We start from the raw sequence: 18,174 nt of genomic DNA on the forward strand, positions 1-18,174 counted from the left end.
CAAATATTGATTTGATGTAGATTTTTCTTCTGTTCACTCACTTTGCATTTTGTTAATTGATAAATATAAACTATTAACATGTCTATTTTTGAAAGCATTCTTACTTTACAGCATTTTTTCACACCTGCCTAAAACTTTTGCACAGTACTGTATATATATATATATATATAGATAGATAGATAGATAGATAGATAGATAGATAGATAGATAGATAGATAGATAGATAGATAGATAGATATACATATACACACACTGCGAAATACATGTATGCTTTGGTAAGCCTATAAAATATAGAGAAGCCCTTTAAAATATCAGATTAAAATGTCTCCTTGCTAAATTGATATTTTGTTGGAAAAGTTCATAGACATGTCAGACATGCAATAGGGTCAGAAACCACCTGGTGGGGATTAGTGAGAACTACAGGGGTGTGGCAATGATTTAGAATTGTCTACTTCCCTATTAGTTTTAATTCTGACAGGGATTCTTAATTAAAACTGAAAGAAATCTGTTTTAATCTTCTCTGTCTGAGAGGATTGCAGATAGTTTGCCTGTAGGGTCGTTAGAATGAATATTAACAGTACCTTGAGAGAGTGATTATGCAGTGCTGACCAAGTGTCTTGAATTAAAATCACATGGCCTGTCATCCCATATTTAAATACGTCAGAGCTCTTTACATTGGGCTGTGTAGATTTTTACATCAGTAAAATAAAGGTAATAAAAGCGAAGATCAATCAGGTGGTGTTGGTGGTTTGCATTTGGAAATATATATTAAAGAACTCAATGTACATACAGTATCATGCACCAAGAATAAAAGTATGTGAACCATTAAACATTTATAATTTTCATCTGTGCATAATTTACTCACAAAATTTGAATCTGACACATATAACACAGCCCTAGAATCACGGATACGTTCATTAAATAATTTCAATAGTAATTTGGGCATGTAGAAATCAATATATTAAACTGAAATATCTTCTTGTTTCAAGAATGAACATCTGTGAAGCATTTGTGTAAAGGTTGCAACATTTTTCACAAAATGAATTCTACATTTTAAATAACAAATAACACATTTTCACTTGAGTTTAAGCTTGTACGTTGTACAAGTGTAGAAAAAACACAGCAACAATATATTCTCTAATAGTAAATAGTAAATAGTAAAAGAGGGAATTCTGCTACATTTTTAAAAACTAATGAGTTATATATTTTTTTGATCATCAGTAATTTTTCAATAGGTACACATATTGAACATCAAGTAAGCATAAATGGTAGAGATTAAAAATACTCACACTGCAGTTCTCAGGTGGGACGAGCAGCTGAGTGATCTCCCCTCCGTGGACACAGAATACATGCTTCATCTCCCCTGAGAAAATGTCCCAGACAATGACAGAAAAGTCCACCCCACCAGAGAGCAGGCAGCGCTGATCATAGCGTGCAGAGACCTGGTGGGGGTACAGCAGGCACGTCACCTTGTTTCGGTGACCTCGCAGGATCCGGTGAGGGGGCCAGCCTGATGAGAACAGCCATGTTTTCAAGCATGTCAGCACAGGCATTTAAAGTACATTCACACAAACAATATGAAACAGAGATGTGCTTTGATGTTTTCCCCATTGATTTGAATGGATAATGGTTAATTATGTAAAGATAAAAGTGAAGGGCATAACAAAATGAGAATGGGTTGGAAATATCTAGTGATCTGACTGCAAAACAAACTAGGTTTTGCCTTGTAGAAACACACCCACAGAACAGATATCTACATCAGTATAACCAGACATCAAGTTTTATAGTTTTTACAAGCAAACCAGGGCACTTGAAATCTACAAAATAACCCAATTCAGCAAATTCTGTTGAAGAAGCCAAGCTTCTCTTAACGTGAGATATTACTCACCATAATTAGCCTGCACTGCAACCACTGTTAACTAAAATGCCATATCCCCTTAAAATATAAAAAGGGATGCAAGAGGTGATTTACAGAGGGTCAGAGCAAGGAAAAACCTTAATTGATTTTAACATCAATTCTGTTTTTAAGCAACAACAATATAATGATCTTGGGAATGTGGCGACACATTCCCTCAATTGATTGTAGGAGTAATACTAGACGGGGAATTGCAAGAATAAGTATTTCATATTGTGCATGCTTGTTTTAGGCAAGAAGTACTTTTTTCCACAGAAGCACATACATGTTTAAAATGTATTGGGCCAAAGTTTTGTAACTGGCTCAGTTAAAAACATTTCCAGTTTTAGTATCTTTTTTGCATATATTGATGACTTGATTCTGGGAAACATCTAATTGAAAATCCCAAGCAACAAGAGTTATCTACAAAGCACCAAGCTTTAGTGCATCAGCCTTCTGCACTTTGCTGGCATATGTTCAAGTCCCAATAGGAAACTCAATGAGAAAGCTTCTCGATTTCGATCAGGATAGCTTGGGGGAGGGTGGGGGAGGTCTCCCTCAGAGACTGGGGGATAAAGAGATTGCCCTCTTGGTAAAATTAACTGGAAACCGAGACAACAATTCACAGCGGTGAAGCCATACCATTCTTCTCATCCAACAGCAGACACGGACTGCCAGTGGCTGAGCTTGAACTTGTGGTGGTTTTAGTTCCCCTTCTGCATCTAATGCACATTTGTCTTTGTGGGATGTCTGATAAGGGGCCAACCCTCAGGGATTGATTTTCAAAGAGATCTGCTTACACAGGGCCTAAGAAAGTTTCCATTCTGTTTGTATGAAGTTACCCTCTAATTATTTATTCTTAAAGGCTAAAAAAAATGAACAAAGTTAATATACCAATACAGTATATTAAACATTGGTGGTCCTAATTTTAAAAGTAAATTACCTACACCTAGTTGCAACCAAGTATTTATTGGTAGTTTCATACCCTTAAAAATATATTTATTACTTTTCTTAAATGTGCCTTTTCCCTTTGCTGTTTTCCAACGGATTGAACAAAACAGAGTTGGAGAGAAGATGGACCACAGCCCTTCTGTCTACGTACCTCTCCTGAGCATGTGTTCTCCCTGTAGCAGCTGGACTATAGCAGTCTGAGTGGCTGGGACAATCACTATGCTGCCATCTTCTCGACCACAAACCAGGCTACCATGAGATGGGATATAAACACTGGCCGTCACCTTCAGGGGCTCCTCTGCACCAGGAAGCACACTCAGCTGGTCGATGATGCCAGCTGGTCGATGGGTCAGGGTATCAAAGGCTTCTTGAAGGCTAGTTGATGTTGTAACTGGGAGCTCTGTAAATACAGCAATAAGCACCCCCACCAGGCCTCTTTTTTTTATTCATGTTAAAGCAAAACACAGAAATATCTATTGATGCCACTGTTATTTTTTTTATAAATGTGTAAAACTGATTGGCAGTGTTGAAATGATGTTTGGCAATGGCAATTGCAATGGTGGGGCCTTGTTAAGAAAAAATATATATTACATTTACTTAAAAAAATAGCAGCTACCTTTCAAGTGGGCATTAAAATGGCACTTCATATTTATAACTTAGAAGTAGATAATACACTTTTCTAGTAAGGTAGATAAAATGTAATCAGATACATAAGGAAAGCACTCTGAGAACCTCATGGCTAATTTACATGAAACACTTTCCATAAAACTGTACTTTTACTTTAATCAAACATTCTACAGGCAACTTACGCAAGTAAATGAATACTGTCTTGGCATTAAATTGCTCTAGATTTACAAAAACTGGGTTTACCAGTTCTGGCACGCAAGTACAGTCTTTGCGTAGTTGTTTAGTCAGTAAGTATGCAATCGCAACACAATACAAAAAATAAATAAAAAAGCACCTTGATACAGACTTGTAAACTGCTTAATTTAAGTTTATAGTTTATGCAAAGGAGTTTACATGTTTAAAGGTGGCAGTCCTAGTACAGTAATAACAACAAAATACAATGATACAGCATTGCTTACATAAAAGTATAAAATATGAAATTATAAAATATATTAATTCTCATATTTTATTATTATTATTATTATTATTATTATTATTATTATTTGTTTATTTAGCAGACGCCTTTATTCAAGGCGACTTACAGAGACTAGGGTGTGTGAACTATGCATCAGCTGCAGAGTCACTTACAATTACGTCTCACCCGAAAGACGGAGCACAAGGAGGTTAAGTTACTTGCTCAGGGTCACACAATGAGTCAGTGGCTGAGGTGTCTTTAACCACTGGACCACACAGCCTCCTACTGTTTCTACTTATTTCATGTATTTTATGGAATGACAAACAAATCTGCTTGTCACAAAAGTATTGTTTTTTGGGGGGTGGTTTTCTCTATTTTTAAACTGCCATTCAGTTCCCTATCCTCTATTTGTACATGTTTAAATACTAAAAGCATATTTTTTTACAGATGCTTTGTAAAATTAGTTTTGTAGAAGCTATATAATACAGCAAATGTTCTGGCTCAGAAAGCAGAAATAGTGGTGTAGGAATAAGACCACTAGATGGAGCAGGAAACTGCCTTTTGTGATCCTAGATTCAAACAGCAGTATTTCCTATTATGGAAACTGATGTGTCAATCTTAAGGCAATTGAATACCGGATCCATTCTGTTGTTGGAATGTTTTAATGCACTAAATCAGTGCATCACTCTCATATAATAATTATGGACTTGGCGTGTACAATAAGAAATGTATATGTTTGTTAAATGAATAATAGTACATCGGACAGTAAATAAGTTGTCTCTTTACTGTCCAGTTATCAAATGTATCTGTACCACTAGTAATCATATTAAATTCATCAGAGGGATTCTATCATCTCAAATTGCAGTAAAGTTAAAATGTGTTTTCAATAAAAAAAGATAAATGAACACATCCCCAGCTGCTTGCATACCCATGCACACCATTTTGTTTAAATTATGAGTTGGGGAGTAATGTAGTAATCTTTTATCGGTTGCTGGAACGATTGACCACAAGCTCTTGTGTAAACCACCAAAACCATCTAGTGGTTCAAATTTTAAGCAATTATATTTACTTTCCTAGGTCCCTCTTAAACAAGCTGGCTGTGCCAAATTAAGGTTTTTCAGATAGGTGTACATTTTCAAATGTCTTGGTTATATTGCTGAAGGCGATTCTCAATAACACCTTTACCTATTTTTCCTCTTCAAAATCTGAAAAAGCTTCAAATTGCAATGGCATAACCCTGCAACTTATGAACCCGGTCAGATGAGCACTGAGAACTGACCACTGTTTTGTTTGCAGCTGTTGCTGCTTTGGGTTTTGCGATGTTCCTCTCTCCTTTCACTTGATTCAATATCTTCATAATCTAGTAGAGCAGTTAGCTCACAATCTTACTGCATTTACCTTCGATGCTGGACCTGATCTGCTGCTGCTGCTGTGGGGTATCAGGTATGCTCCAAATGGAGAGTCTTCCAGCAGAATCACCCTGCAGCAGAAGTTTATGGAACGGCTCCCGGCGGCCATAGAAAAAGCGGGTAACAGGAGGGCAGATGAGCAACTGGAACATGAAGCAGAAAACAAGCGTTGTTCCAATGGTTTCATCTATGACACACTATAATTGTTATTAATAATAATAACAATAATAAACATGCAAAGACACATCATTGCATCTCCCAGATAAAGCACTACAATTCACTTAAAGCACACAAGCAATTCAATACGAAACAGGAATACTACTTCTCACAAATTGTACTACTATTATTTCAAACTTTTTTCTTTTTCTATTTTCTTTTTCCGTCTTACACAATATATATATATATATTTTTTTTTTTAATATTTAATAAATATAAGAGAGAAGATTCATTTTATTTTATCTAAACATATCTTTTTTGTATAGTATATAGTCATTATAGAATTGTTGAGGTGTGGATGCTTCTGATCCCAGATTGGGTGTGTGATGAGACTTTTGTAGTGATGTTGTTTTTGGGGATGTGAGGTTGCTGCTGTCTTGAGTTATTTATCTGATGCTCAGTGATATTCCCTTCTGTAAATGTTACTTTATTTGTATTATTTTCTTTTTCCATTTTTGTGTTTGTTCAGGGACTGCCAATGAAAATGAGCTCATAGCTACATTTGGGTGCAATACATCTTATGACATGTCATAAATGTTAAAAACTGTACATTGTCCTGGTCAAATAAATAGATAGATAAATAAATAAATAAATAAATAAATAAATAAATAAATAAATAATAGTTTAGACAGGAGAATGTTGGGAGTCCAAGAAAGAGCACACAGGGAGAATAAGAGACTATTGTAAATCAAGTAGCCAAAAATTTAATTTCAACTGGGAGAGGAGGGGGGGCACATTAAGAACTCATTAACTTTTTTGCACCCAATTTTCTCATTTCAAAGATTAAACAGGACATATACAGTCAAACCCAGTGTTAGGGGTAAGTGTCATAGGTGGCTGCCAAATAATGGGGGTGCAAAAAATAAATAAATAATAATTCTCAACAATTAATGTTAACAATACTGTCCTATGATAATGTACGATATATAGCTGAAGTCTAATCAATCAATCAATCAATCAGTCAGTCAACCTTCTCGTAGGCATTTTGTGTTACTACATTTTCAAGTAAAGGCCCTTGTCCCTCCTGATTTTAGACGACTTCTTGGGACCACCAAGAGTCCAGCATTCGCTGATCTCAAGGTGTGACGGAGCATAAGCAACCAACATTTCCTCTAAATATAAAGGCCCAAAACCATGAAGGGCCTTATAAAGTAGCAAGCAGAATTTTGCATTTTCAGTGGGTAAGACTACTGGCTATGGGGCGAGGTTGTGCACTTGTTTGGGTAGCGTGCATGCATGCTGCTGTACAAGGAAATCCAATCTGTCAGGTAATCCAATCCAGTCAGGTCAGCTCCTTGCCACTGCAACGTAGGTGAGATGGGAAGCGCAGCATTGACTAATCAGTCAGTGAATCATCTTCCTTTTTAGCATGTACAAAAGCAAATACAGTTTGAGTGTGACTGTTTACTGAACATGGAGGGAAGCGTCAATGCCTTGTATGCCTGCAAAAGTCTTGGCAGTGCCAAAGGAATATACTGTAACTTAACCAACAAGTCTCAATGGCAAGACACCAAAATTAGATTATCATTTATCACCCCCCCACTCTTCTGCCCACATTATGCAGTATGTAGCCTACTAAAATGAATTAATGGCCCATCAAAGTTTTTTAGTATCTAAAACTGTTTAATGATTAACTGTTAACTTGTCTTGTTCGATTTGTTATGGCTGCATTTTTGTCACGTGAAACTAGAGGAGGCACTGTGTAACTGCACAATATAAGACAGACTGATTTGGCATTAGAGAAAATTATGGAAAAAAAAAACACAGGCTGTGACGGATATTCAGATAAATTGTAACACTGAAGAGATGGGCAAATCGCGTGTGATGGGTAAGTACATTAACATAGTTCACACACCCTAGTCTCTGTTAGTCGCCTTGGAGAAAGGCGTCTGTTAAATAAACAAATAATAATAATAATAATAATAATAATAATAATAATAATAATAATATTATATATATATATATATATATAAATAATGGGGATTGATTTTATTTTTAATACAAGGGCTGTAAAACGTGACTGACGTGTATATATCCTAGTGCTGACTGTATGTCATAACTCGCCTGTTTAAAAAAAAAAAAAAAAACATAGATCATATTGTATCTACATATATGTAGATACAGTAGCTGGCTAATGGTTAGGGTCCTGCATTTTACGTAACCTGTTTCTTTCAATTGTAATTCAACTGCTATCCCCTAGATGTCCCTGCAGCCAATCCAGTTATAGTAATCGAATACACAATTAAGAAATCAACACATTACGCTTTGACTAATTAGAAAAATAAAAGCTAATTATGATGGGTATAAATGATACTTGAATAAATTAATGCCTTAAAACAAAAATGGAGAGAACTAAACATGGAGTCAAAGACATCACAATCAAAAAGCATTTAATTGAGCGAACACATGCTACAACATCCACCTTGTGTTCTGTACACCAATGGATATAATTTATTTTGCACAACTTGCAATTTATCTTTGGACCACACTCGAAAGTCAATAATAGACCGACATTTATCATCAGAAAAACACAAAAAACGAAAGGCTGAGATTGACAGCTATGAGACGGAGTCCTCCAGTAAAAAACGTAAGAGGAATGAAAATTCTGAACGCCGACGAGATGTTATTTTCGATTTGACAGAGGCATTTGTTTGTGCTAATATTCCCCTGGAAAAAACTGATAATCCCAAACTACGTGCATTTCTGAACAAACATGTAATAAATGCAGGAGCAATTCCTACAGCAGGTCAACTGAGAAGGGAATATCTACCCCAAATTGCTGAGTTGCAACTGGTAAAGATGCCTGACAGTGTATTTGTAGAGTCTACAAATGAAAAAGACCAGTATGTTTTGCACATTGTTTGTTTTCCAAGGACTATCGAATACCCTTGAAGTGAAAGTAATATTAGCCGATACAGTTAATCTGCACTGTGAATTATTCATCGGTGGCACAGGGCGTTGTGAAATGTTTAAACGCATTTGAAGTTAATTTTAATAATGTGACTGAATTTGTCTCCGATAATGCCAGTTACATGATCAAGGCATACAATGACATTCTTTGAGGTTTACTGCAAAATTCGGTACATTTGACTAGTAATGCCCACATAATAGCCCTTGCCAACAATATCTGGGCAAATAATTTTCCGAAAGCAGATAAGATGGTTGCAACCGTTAAAAAAATGGTTTAAACATTGCCCAAGCAGAAAACTACGTTTTAAAAACCACCTGACAGAAGCAATCCAACAAGAAGGCTGTACTTTACCTATAAAGTTGCCACCTGAGCCATGCATAACACGATGGGGCACTTGGTATTCTGCTGCTGAATATCATTCCAAATACATCCCTTTTTTACGCAGGCTTTGTGGAAAAGGAAATGCACATTTCACCAAACACTGTAGTGTTAAAATGACCTCCAGAAATTGCTTAAATGTTCTAACTCTCCCTAATTGCGACGCATGCCAAGGAACTGGTGGATCTGATTCAGTGGTTTGAAAGCTGTGAAGTGAGAGTCTATCAAACATATAATAAAGTTGCAGAATTAATAAATACATACATACCGAGCAATGGAACAAGAAGTACACAGCACAGACACCGCGATAAACAAACTATGTGTAAAAAACCTTCCATGACGTTTCTGAAAAACTGACTAATTACTACAACCCGGATCAATTTTTTTTTTAACCAGCTCATAACTTTCTGATGGCAGTAAGGATATTCGACCCACAACAAGTGTGTAGTTTGGAACTGGAAGCCCTCCCATTATATTCTATTCCAGGATTTGATGCTGACTGTAAATCAGAAATGGACAAATACCTCCCATATGCAAAAGAAAACGGCAGTAGAATGACTTTGAATGAATCTTGGATTAAAATTGAAGAATTATTTCCCAATTTATCACGAAAGGCTAAAGTATATTTGTCAGTTGTTACCAATTTAGTAGATGCTGAAAGAAGTGTTTCTTCTTATGGCCAACAGAACAACGTCAATCTATGAAAGAAGGCAGGGTTAACAGACTGACGATGCTTAAATTTAATAGGAACATTTAATGCATGGAATATTTTCTTTCATGAAACTGTAAGTGACACAATGTGCTGCTTGTGAATAACCTTGCATTATTATTATTATTATTATTATTATTATTATTATTATTATTATTATTATTATTAGTTATATTTGTAATAGATATGTTACAGCAATGATGAGTTCAGTATTTTAAATCAATTGTTCCGGGAATCAGTGCTGTTTTTTTTTTTTTTTTTTTTTGTTGTGTTCCTACTAATAAACTGAAACATTTCAATTATTTATTTACACATTCTAAGAAATAATATTGAATAAGACGTATTAGTAGTAAAGGGATGCATGACTAAATAAAATGTCTGTAGCTGCTGCTGCCAGCTAATCAACACGCCAATGCACGTTAATAGAATGACTAATTGAGATGATTAAAGGAATCGGGAGACTATTAATCAATAAGTGGTTTAATTAAGCAGACTACATGACCACCTTGCCGTGGGAGGAATGAAGTGCAGCCTGAGAAAGCAGGTTGCGTAAAACACATGTGTGCCAGCAAATGCATAGGGCCTCAACATATTAGGTTTGTCAATATTGGGACATTTTAGGGAAAACTTTTCACATGATCTGATCTGATTAAAATGTTTTAACCTTTAGTTCTATTTGAAGCCAGCTACAAGAAGATACAAGAATACAGAAAGGACTAGAAAAGTTATATGTTTTAAAGCACACCTCATCCTCATCATAAGACTAGTCTTGAGATAAACATTGGGCAACTAAAGGTCAGCATTTTCCAAAAATATGCTGCTCTGCTGATGACAATAATATAGTCTTATAATAAGGAATGAGTGCACAGAACTAAACACCAAAACACACAAGGGGAGGGAGGAGGGCACGGGATCAACTGGTTTGGATTCTTACTGGTGCCTCTAGAGGCCGGATGCAGAACAGCAGAGTAGGAGTGTAGAGCTCCCAGGCTTTCCCAGGGTCAGGGAAATGCTCATGTGACACCTGGATAATGGCTTCCCCCACAAACCCTTGCTCTACCTGTGGCACACTCCCAGAAAAGGGGGCAACAAATCACGAATGAGAAAACAAAAAACACCAAAAAAATTAATGCACATTCATACAGAAAAACAGAAAAGAATGTATGACAATTATGAAAAAATAATATGACCAATAGAGTAAAGGCACATGGAGTAAAACTGACTATTGTCCCCTTTTATAGGAATTACATTCATTAAAGGTATAAGGCATCGTCAACAAATGGCATGTTATGTTTATGTAGATTTATCATGTAAAAGGATTTTGTCCTCAAAAACAATTCCCGTATTCCTTCAAATTTAAGACACACTTTTTAAACCAATTTTTTCTTCTCAAAAATGTTTTAAATTCATAGTGATGAATGTATTAAAAATCGCCAAAAAAAGACATGACTACCAGAGTATGTAAACATGAACGTGACTGACTGCCCAAGAAAAGACAAAGAAATCTTTACTGCCCGACCAGGAATCATCCATGACATACAGGCAGCCATTTTCAAAAAAGCGGGAGTCATTGTCGGGGAGATATCAAGTAATAAAGAGGACTCGGAGAGATGACTAGGAGAGATTTGTTGTTGTTGTTACAGGCATGTTAATTTATCAATATACAATATGCTTTACCAATTGCAAAAAACGTAGTATTCCTTTGTATAAATGGCTCTTATATGCGTAATTGAGGTTGTATCTGTAAATGCATCTTTATTTGATGTTTTACTTTTTCATTACATTGAGGGTGGAAAATTCGAGTGTGTCTTAAATTCGAAGGAATGCGATAATTAAACAGACTGTGATCAGAGATCTAAATGTTAGCCATTTCAATGTTTCATACCTTATCTTATACCGAGACACATAACAGATAAGAAAGAGCAGTACTACTACAAACAATGAGCAGTCTTTTGTATAACGTGTCACTTTCTTTGGCAACTTCATTGCAGTATTGTAGAACAAAACTCCACCACACCGTCAACAATTATTTACTGAATATTTGCAAATAAAATAAGATGATATCTACTTTAAATTTGGAGATAACAGTACAAATGACATGTACATCAGCCTACTTACAAATACCATTTTTGCCAGAATCCTTCTCAGAAAACTGACAATGCTACTACTTTTTAAATCAGAATCCTGCATTAGACTCAATGGATCACAAGTACATGAAAATGGTGTCCATGAATACTGTCACCTGATGCAATTCTACACAAGTCAGTGCCTCCCAATGCACAAAGGCTAAGACCCCTGTGAAGTGTACAGTATGCTGCCACTAGTTGTGAAGATAAAGGTTGATGTGAAAGCACTTATCTGGTTACCTGCTTGTCCTTTCTGTCCAGCACATTGTACAGTAAGGGTGGGACGGAGCCCTCAGCAGCCTTTCCGACATCACTGCGGAAAGACTCGCTGGCTGGGAGACAGCTGGAAACATAAGGACAACTTTTTAAAAAAGAAATAGTATACAAAGAAATACTTGGCTTTAAAAGATTTGCCAAACAGATCTCTTAAAGTTGTACAGGGGGCTGATGTACATATCTGGAAGTTTAAGTAGTGCCATCAACAGGTCTACATATATGCAAAAAATGCTAGGGACAAAATAAAATAGCTTGGGAAGGACACGGAAATGCAGGAACATCATTTTAAGACATGTAAACACGTACTGTAACTTGAAAAGTTTGATAGTTCCACTTTGTTAGTTTTTTTAATTTTCCACGGTTTTCTGACTTCCAGTTTTTAGTGGCATCAAAACTAACGCTGAATATGATAGCAGTTACCACTTATTTACAAATTCTGCTGCAGCATGGAGAGTATACAGCATTGTACGTTAGGACTTAAATTTAACATTATATTTGCATATCTTAAATATTGAGGCTGCTTGATTCACTGGATTCAGTATTAGCTCTGATCATTAAAGTCCCCAAGTGACCTTGGATCTCAGAAAGTACGTTATCACGACTACAATACCTGGCAGGGAGTTTGTAAATATAGCTGCATCCATCTTCTGTCCATATAATAACCTTATCAGCTGCAATAAAGTCACCGCCTGTCCATGCCTGTCCATTTTCACAGGGCACTGAGCATAAAAGAGAATAGTCCCCAGCATCAAATACCTGTAAAGATCACACATACAGATCAAGTTTTGAAATATTGAGTATAACCACACGGAAAATAAACAAATAGGTTATATTGTGTTATACAATTGTTACGTTTCCACAGTTGGGGTCATAGTTTAAACCTGACCCAAGAAAACGACAGTATTCCCTCATTATAAGGGAACCTGTATATCCCAGAGCAGGTTATACAGCAGTGGTTCCCATTTGCCCCATAATGCTTAGCACTTGTTTTCTCGTTATAAGGAGGAACATAAATTGTGCAGTCTCTTACTTATGGCCCGACTGCAGCATTATATAAAGGGATAACACTGTACAAATAATTTACTTATTTTAATATAAAAACATCATTTTTCATTAATTTTCAACATAACATTCAGGTATATGAAACAATAATCCAAGGAATGCATTTAACAACTGACAAGTGAAAAAAATGCAATCTGTATAGAATAGGAAGATAAAATGTCAAATAGAAGGGTAGTGTAGGTATCTGCATTCACTAAATAATTTTACAAGTTTGCTGGCCTTCAACCTACCCTCCAGTATTTTGAGCTGACAACCAACAAGGACCTTTGGGTAAAAGCACAGAATGAAATGCTCTGGCAGCTCTGGCAATAAATCGGCTTGGACTCTTCTTCAAAGATGGGGTCTGTGTCCTGTAAAACAATCAGCCTATGTCAACATTAAGCTTAGAACACATGTAATCAAACTAGAAATATGTTTAATGTTGTATGCATACACACATACAACTATTGTATAGCAATGAAAGATGATTAAAGACCCCTCCACTGGTAAATATTTACTAAATGTAAGTGCAGTCTGCTGTTCTGTTCATGCACAATTATATGCATTCTTTTTGGCTTTAAAGAAACACTTCTCAACCTCACTGTACTATTTACACTCCAAGCCTGCCCTGATCTCCATCTCTATTACCCCCCTCCCAAAAATAAAAACAACACATTTTGGTTATAATCCCCAGATACACACTGTGAAAAGATTAATGTAATGAAAGCTCCATTGATGTTTGCTTTTACAATGGCTTAATACTGCTGTGTAATTAGTGTTGTATACCTGCGTTCGACTGACATCTGCAGTAATGATCCACACTTTTAATATCCCGGTCACAGACACGGCAACAACTGTATCCTCTGCAAGAAAGAAATATAAAGCTGTGCAAAGCAGTAGACTTTCACATTTACTGAAAGAGTGAAAGCTCTTTGGAATACATTTCACTTGATATGAAGAAAACATCTTGAAAGTAGTACAGTAACAAATATCTCCCCTAAGGCTAGATATACACAATTATATCTTAAAAGTACTGTAGACCGTCATCCACCATATATATTGAGCCTCAAAAGAAACTTATCAGTATTATAACACCTACATTTTCGAAAAAAAATAAAGCATACAAATGATGGACATTGACGAAATGTTTTTGGTTTCTTTTTAATCACTAGATCATTCACCCTTGACCATGACACGCTTGAGTGACTATGACTGACACATATGCACTTAATAACCTAATTAGTGAGACAGTTGATTGGACGTTGATCTGAGTGATTTCAGCTGTTGAATTGCAAGTTTGAATAAAAGCAATAAAGAAAATCACAGAAAAAAACTATATGCCACGTCTGTCAAGAGAGCAGTGCCTTCGTGCAATCGGCATGTTGGAGTCTGGACTAGGGCAGTGTACTGTGGCTCGCCATCTTCGGTGCTCACAGCCAGCAGTTTCAAACCTGGCAAGACTGTATAAGCAGACAAACACTGTCAATGACAGACGACAAACTGGGAGACCAACAGTCACAACACCTGCCCAAGATCGACAGATCATTTTGCAGCATCTTCAATTGTTAATCAGCATAATAAAAAGTCACTCCACCTGCTCTAAAACAGTTTGTCTTTTTTCGATCACATCTAGTGAACTTTATCCAAATATAAATGATACACTTCTTTTGATGCTCAAATATAAGTGATACGTTTCTTTTGATGCTCAGTATATATAAAAATAAAAATGAGACCGGTCCCTCTGTATATCCCCAGATTCTGATACTCTCTTCATTTACTAAGGCAAATGTAAATAAGGTGCTTATTAATGCTTAGGAACGCATATTTGCCTACATGTATGTTTTCTTTTACCCCCACAGCAACATTACAAAGTGACATTATCCGGTGCTGCATATTTTTTGTTTTATTTTACGAGGCTCAGTTCCCTATTTTCCTGTGATTTACTGCACAGCAAATGCTTCCACCAACCTTGTGTCCTGTGAGACCGAATAATACTCATGGAGCTGATCCAGTCAGGAGATATTTTGGACACCAGAGAGTAAAGGACCTCCAGGCTGGTGGCATCCACCACAAAGATTTCTGGGTAATGTCCATGACACAGCAGCCTTCCTTCTCGCTGGGTACCAATGGTAAACTGATAAAACTGTAAAAAGTATAAAATCAATCAATCAATCAATCAATCAATCAATATATGTTTGAATGAGAAGATCAAACCTTTTTATTTTGACAAGAAAATACTGTATAAAATGTAGGTTACCTGTATTCCAGTATGGGCGCAGGCTAGCTTAGTAAATTCTATGCATCGGCCATCACTAACATCCCACAGGCACATCTCACTGAAAGAAAAAATATTTAATCCCATACACAGTACAGTTTATCAAAGTGAAATCTAGATAGCGACATTATACTCTGGTGTCCAATTCGAAAATAAAACTGGCATTATTTTTTTAAATAAGGGAGAAAAGACTTGCAAACTAAAGGCACAACATTAGCTCAAATTAGCACCCAAGATTTTTATTATGAAATGAACACACTAAACAAGCCAAGGGCTAAGTGGTGATCAAACAACAGAGCTCATGCTCACCTAATCAGCATTCAACAAGCTACTATTTCAAAATTACAGGTTGCAAACATGTGCTGCACTTATTTGAACCAACTGAAGCCTGTTTGTCATGGAATCAACAAAGATTGCGAGATCAGTTCTCAAGAACAATAGAGGATGGATCAGTATATTTAAGGCAATGACAGTATACCATTTAAGAGAATCTCTACAGGAACCTGTGAGAATTTGAAATTCTGCAGACACTCACCCACTCTCTGAGGCACTAACAATATACTGTTTATCCCTTCCAGAGCTCGCCTTCGACAGACAGGTGATCGAAGCAGTGTGGCCAAAAAGAAGAGCTCTAGGACTGATCTGCAGATGACAGAAACAAATTTACAGTGTTTCTGGAGATACCATACATATACTATATCTGAAATGAAATACATCACGATTAAATATTGTTTGTGCATGGCACATCACATGACAATTTTAAAACAACTGATGATGTGGGGGGAAATTTTTTACTGTTGTCCCCATCGTTTTCACCAAAGGGGGTCCAAGTCATCATCTGCTGAAGACCAGCAGAACCTGAATCCCTGCCTTCAGCTCTAGTATATACAGACGTGCTCAAATTTGTTGGTACCCTTACAGCTCATTGAAATAATGCTTCATTCCTCCTGAAAAGTGATGAAATTAAAAGCTATTTTATCATGTATACTTGCATGCCTTTGGTATGTCATAGAATAAAGCAAAGAAGCTGTGAAAAGAGATGAATTATTGCTTATTCTACAAAGATATTCTAAAATGGCCTGGACACATTTGTTGGTACCCCTTAGAAAAGATAATAAATAATTGGATTATAGTGATATTTCAAACTAATTAGTTTCTTTAATTAGTATCACACATGTCTCCAATCTTGTAATCAGTCATTCAGCCTATTTAAATGGAGAAAAGCAGTCACTGTGCTGTTTGGTATCATTGTGTGCACCACACTGAACATGGACCAGAGAAAGCAAAGGAGAGAGTTGTCTGAGGAGATCAGAAAGAAAATAATAGACAAGCATGGTAAAGGTAAAGGCTACAAGACCATCTCCAAGCAGCTTGATGTTCCTGTGACAACAGTTGCAAATATTATTAAGAAGTTTAAGGTCCATGGAACTGTAGCCAACCTCCCTGGGCGCGGCCGCAAGAGGAAAATCGACCCCAGACTGAACAGAAGGATAGTGCGAATGGTAGAAAAAGAACCAAGGATAACTGCCAAAGAGATACAAGCTGAACTCCAAGGTGAAGGTACGTCAGTTTCTGATCGCACCATCCGTCGCTTTTTGAGCGAAAGTGGGCTCCATGGAAGAAGACCCAGGAGGACTCCACTTTTCACAGAAAAACATAAAAAAGCCAGACTGGAATTTGTTAAAATGCATATTGACAAGCCACAATCCTTCTGGGAGAATGTCCTTTGGACAGATGAGTCAAAACTGGAGCTTTTTGGCAAGTTACATCAGCTCTATGTTCACAGACGAAAAAATGAAGCTTTCAAAGAAAAGTACACCATACCTACAGTGAAACATGGAGGAGGCTCGGTTATGTTTTGGGGCTGCTTTGCTGCGCCTGGCACAGGGTGCCTTGAATCTGTGCAGGGCACAATGAAATCTCAAGACTATCAAGGCATTCTGGAGCGAAACGTACTGCCCAGTGTCAGAAAGCTCTGTCTCAGTCGCAGGTCATGGGTCCTCCAACAGGATAATGACCCAAAACACACAGCTAAAAGCACCCAAGAATGGATAAGAACAAAACATTGGACTATTCTGAAGTGGCCTTCTATGAGTCCTGATCTGAATCCTATCGAACATCTATGGAAAGAGCTGAAACTTGCAGTCTGGAGAAGGCACCCATCAAACCTGAGACAGCTGGAGCAGTTTGCTCAGGAAGAGTGGGCCAAACTACCTGTTAACAGGTGCAGAAGTCTCATTGAGAGCTACAGAAAACGTTTGATTGCAGTGATTGCCTCCAAAGGTTGTGCAACAAAATATTAGGTTAGCGGTCCCATCATTTTTGTCCATGCCATTTTCATTTGTTTTATTATTTACAATATTATGTTGAATAAAAAATCAAAAGCAAAGTCTGATTTCTATTAAATATGGAATAAACAATGGTGGATGCCAATTACTTTTGTCAGTTTCAAGTTATTTCAGAGAAAATTATGCATTCTTCGTTTTTTGTGGAGGGGTACCAACAAATTTGAGCATGTCTGTAAATGACATACATTATTATTATTATTATTATTATTTATTTCTTAGCAGACGCCCTTATCCAGGGCGACTTACAATCGTAGGCAAAAACATTTCAAAAACATTTCAAGCGTTACAATACAAGTAATACATTAGACCTACCTTGTTAAATATATATATATATATATATATATATATATACATATATATATATATATATATATATATATATATATATATATATATATATATATACACACACAGTATATATGGGTTTAATCCTCTAAATACTTAAAGAGCACATCAATATAAGTTATAACAATTCATAAGATGTATTGGACCTTGCTGCTTCCTATCTTTCCAGATCATCAGAAGTAGCTTTCAGTACTTCTCGGCATTATGAACAGCT

At 36.5% G+C, this 18,174-nt stretch overlaps 1 protein-coding gene across 5 annotated transcripts in view; it reads right to left on the minus strand.

Moving 5' to 3' along the window:
* The window catches only part of LOC117972622 (WD repeat-containing protein 7-like), a 218,604-nt gene that overhangs the window by 188,456 nt on the left and 11,974 nt on the right, over positions 1-18,174 (minus strand). For 3 of the 5 annotated variants that reach the window (XM_058995394.1, XM_058995386.1, XM_058995415.1), the window contains exons 3-13: positions 15,803-15,909; positions 15,250-15,328; positions 14,961-15,135; positions 13,779-13,855; positions 13,244-13,363; positions 12,562-12,707; positions 11,916-12,018; positions 10,484-10,609; positions 5,325-5,478; positions 2,997-3,245; positions 1,290-1,510 (exon numbers count right to left, since the gene is read on the minus strand). In XM_058995394.1, the coding sequence (XP_058851377.1) occupies positions 1,290-1,510; positions 2,997-3,245; positions 5,325-5,478; positions 10,484-10,609; positions 11,916-12,018; positions 12,562-12,707; positions 13,244-13,363; positions 13,779-13,855; positions 14,961-15,135; positions 15,250-15,328; positions 15,803-15,909 (1,557 nt within the window). The remainder of the gene's footprint in view (positions 1-1,289; positions 1,511-2,996; positions 3,246-5,324; positions 5,479-10,483; positions 10,610-11,915; positions 12,019-12,561; positions 12,708-13,243; positions 13,364-13,778; positions 13,856-14,960; positions 15,136-15,249; positions 15,329-15,802; positions 15,910-18,174) is intronic. The other 2 variants (XM_058995407.1, XM_058995399.1) reach the window with 1 other exon arrangement.

This window comes from Acipenser ruthenus, chromosome 2 (genome assembly GCF_902713425.1).
Source record: "Acipenser ruthenus chromosome 2, fAciRut3.2 maternal haplotype, whole genome shotgun sequence".
Lineage (NCBI taxonomy): Eukaryota > Metazoa > Chordata > Actinopteri > Acipenseriformes > Acipenseridae > Acipenser > Acipenser ruthenus.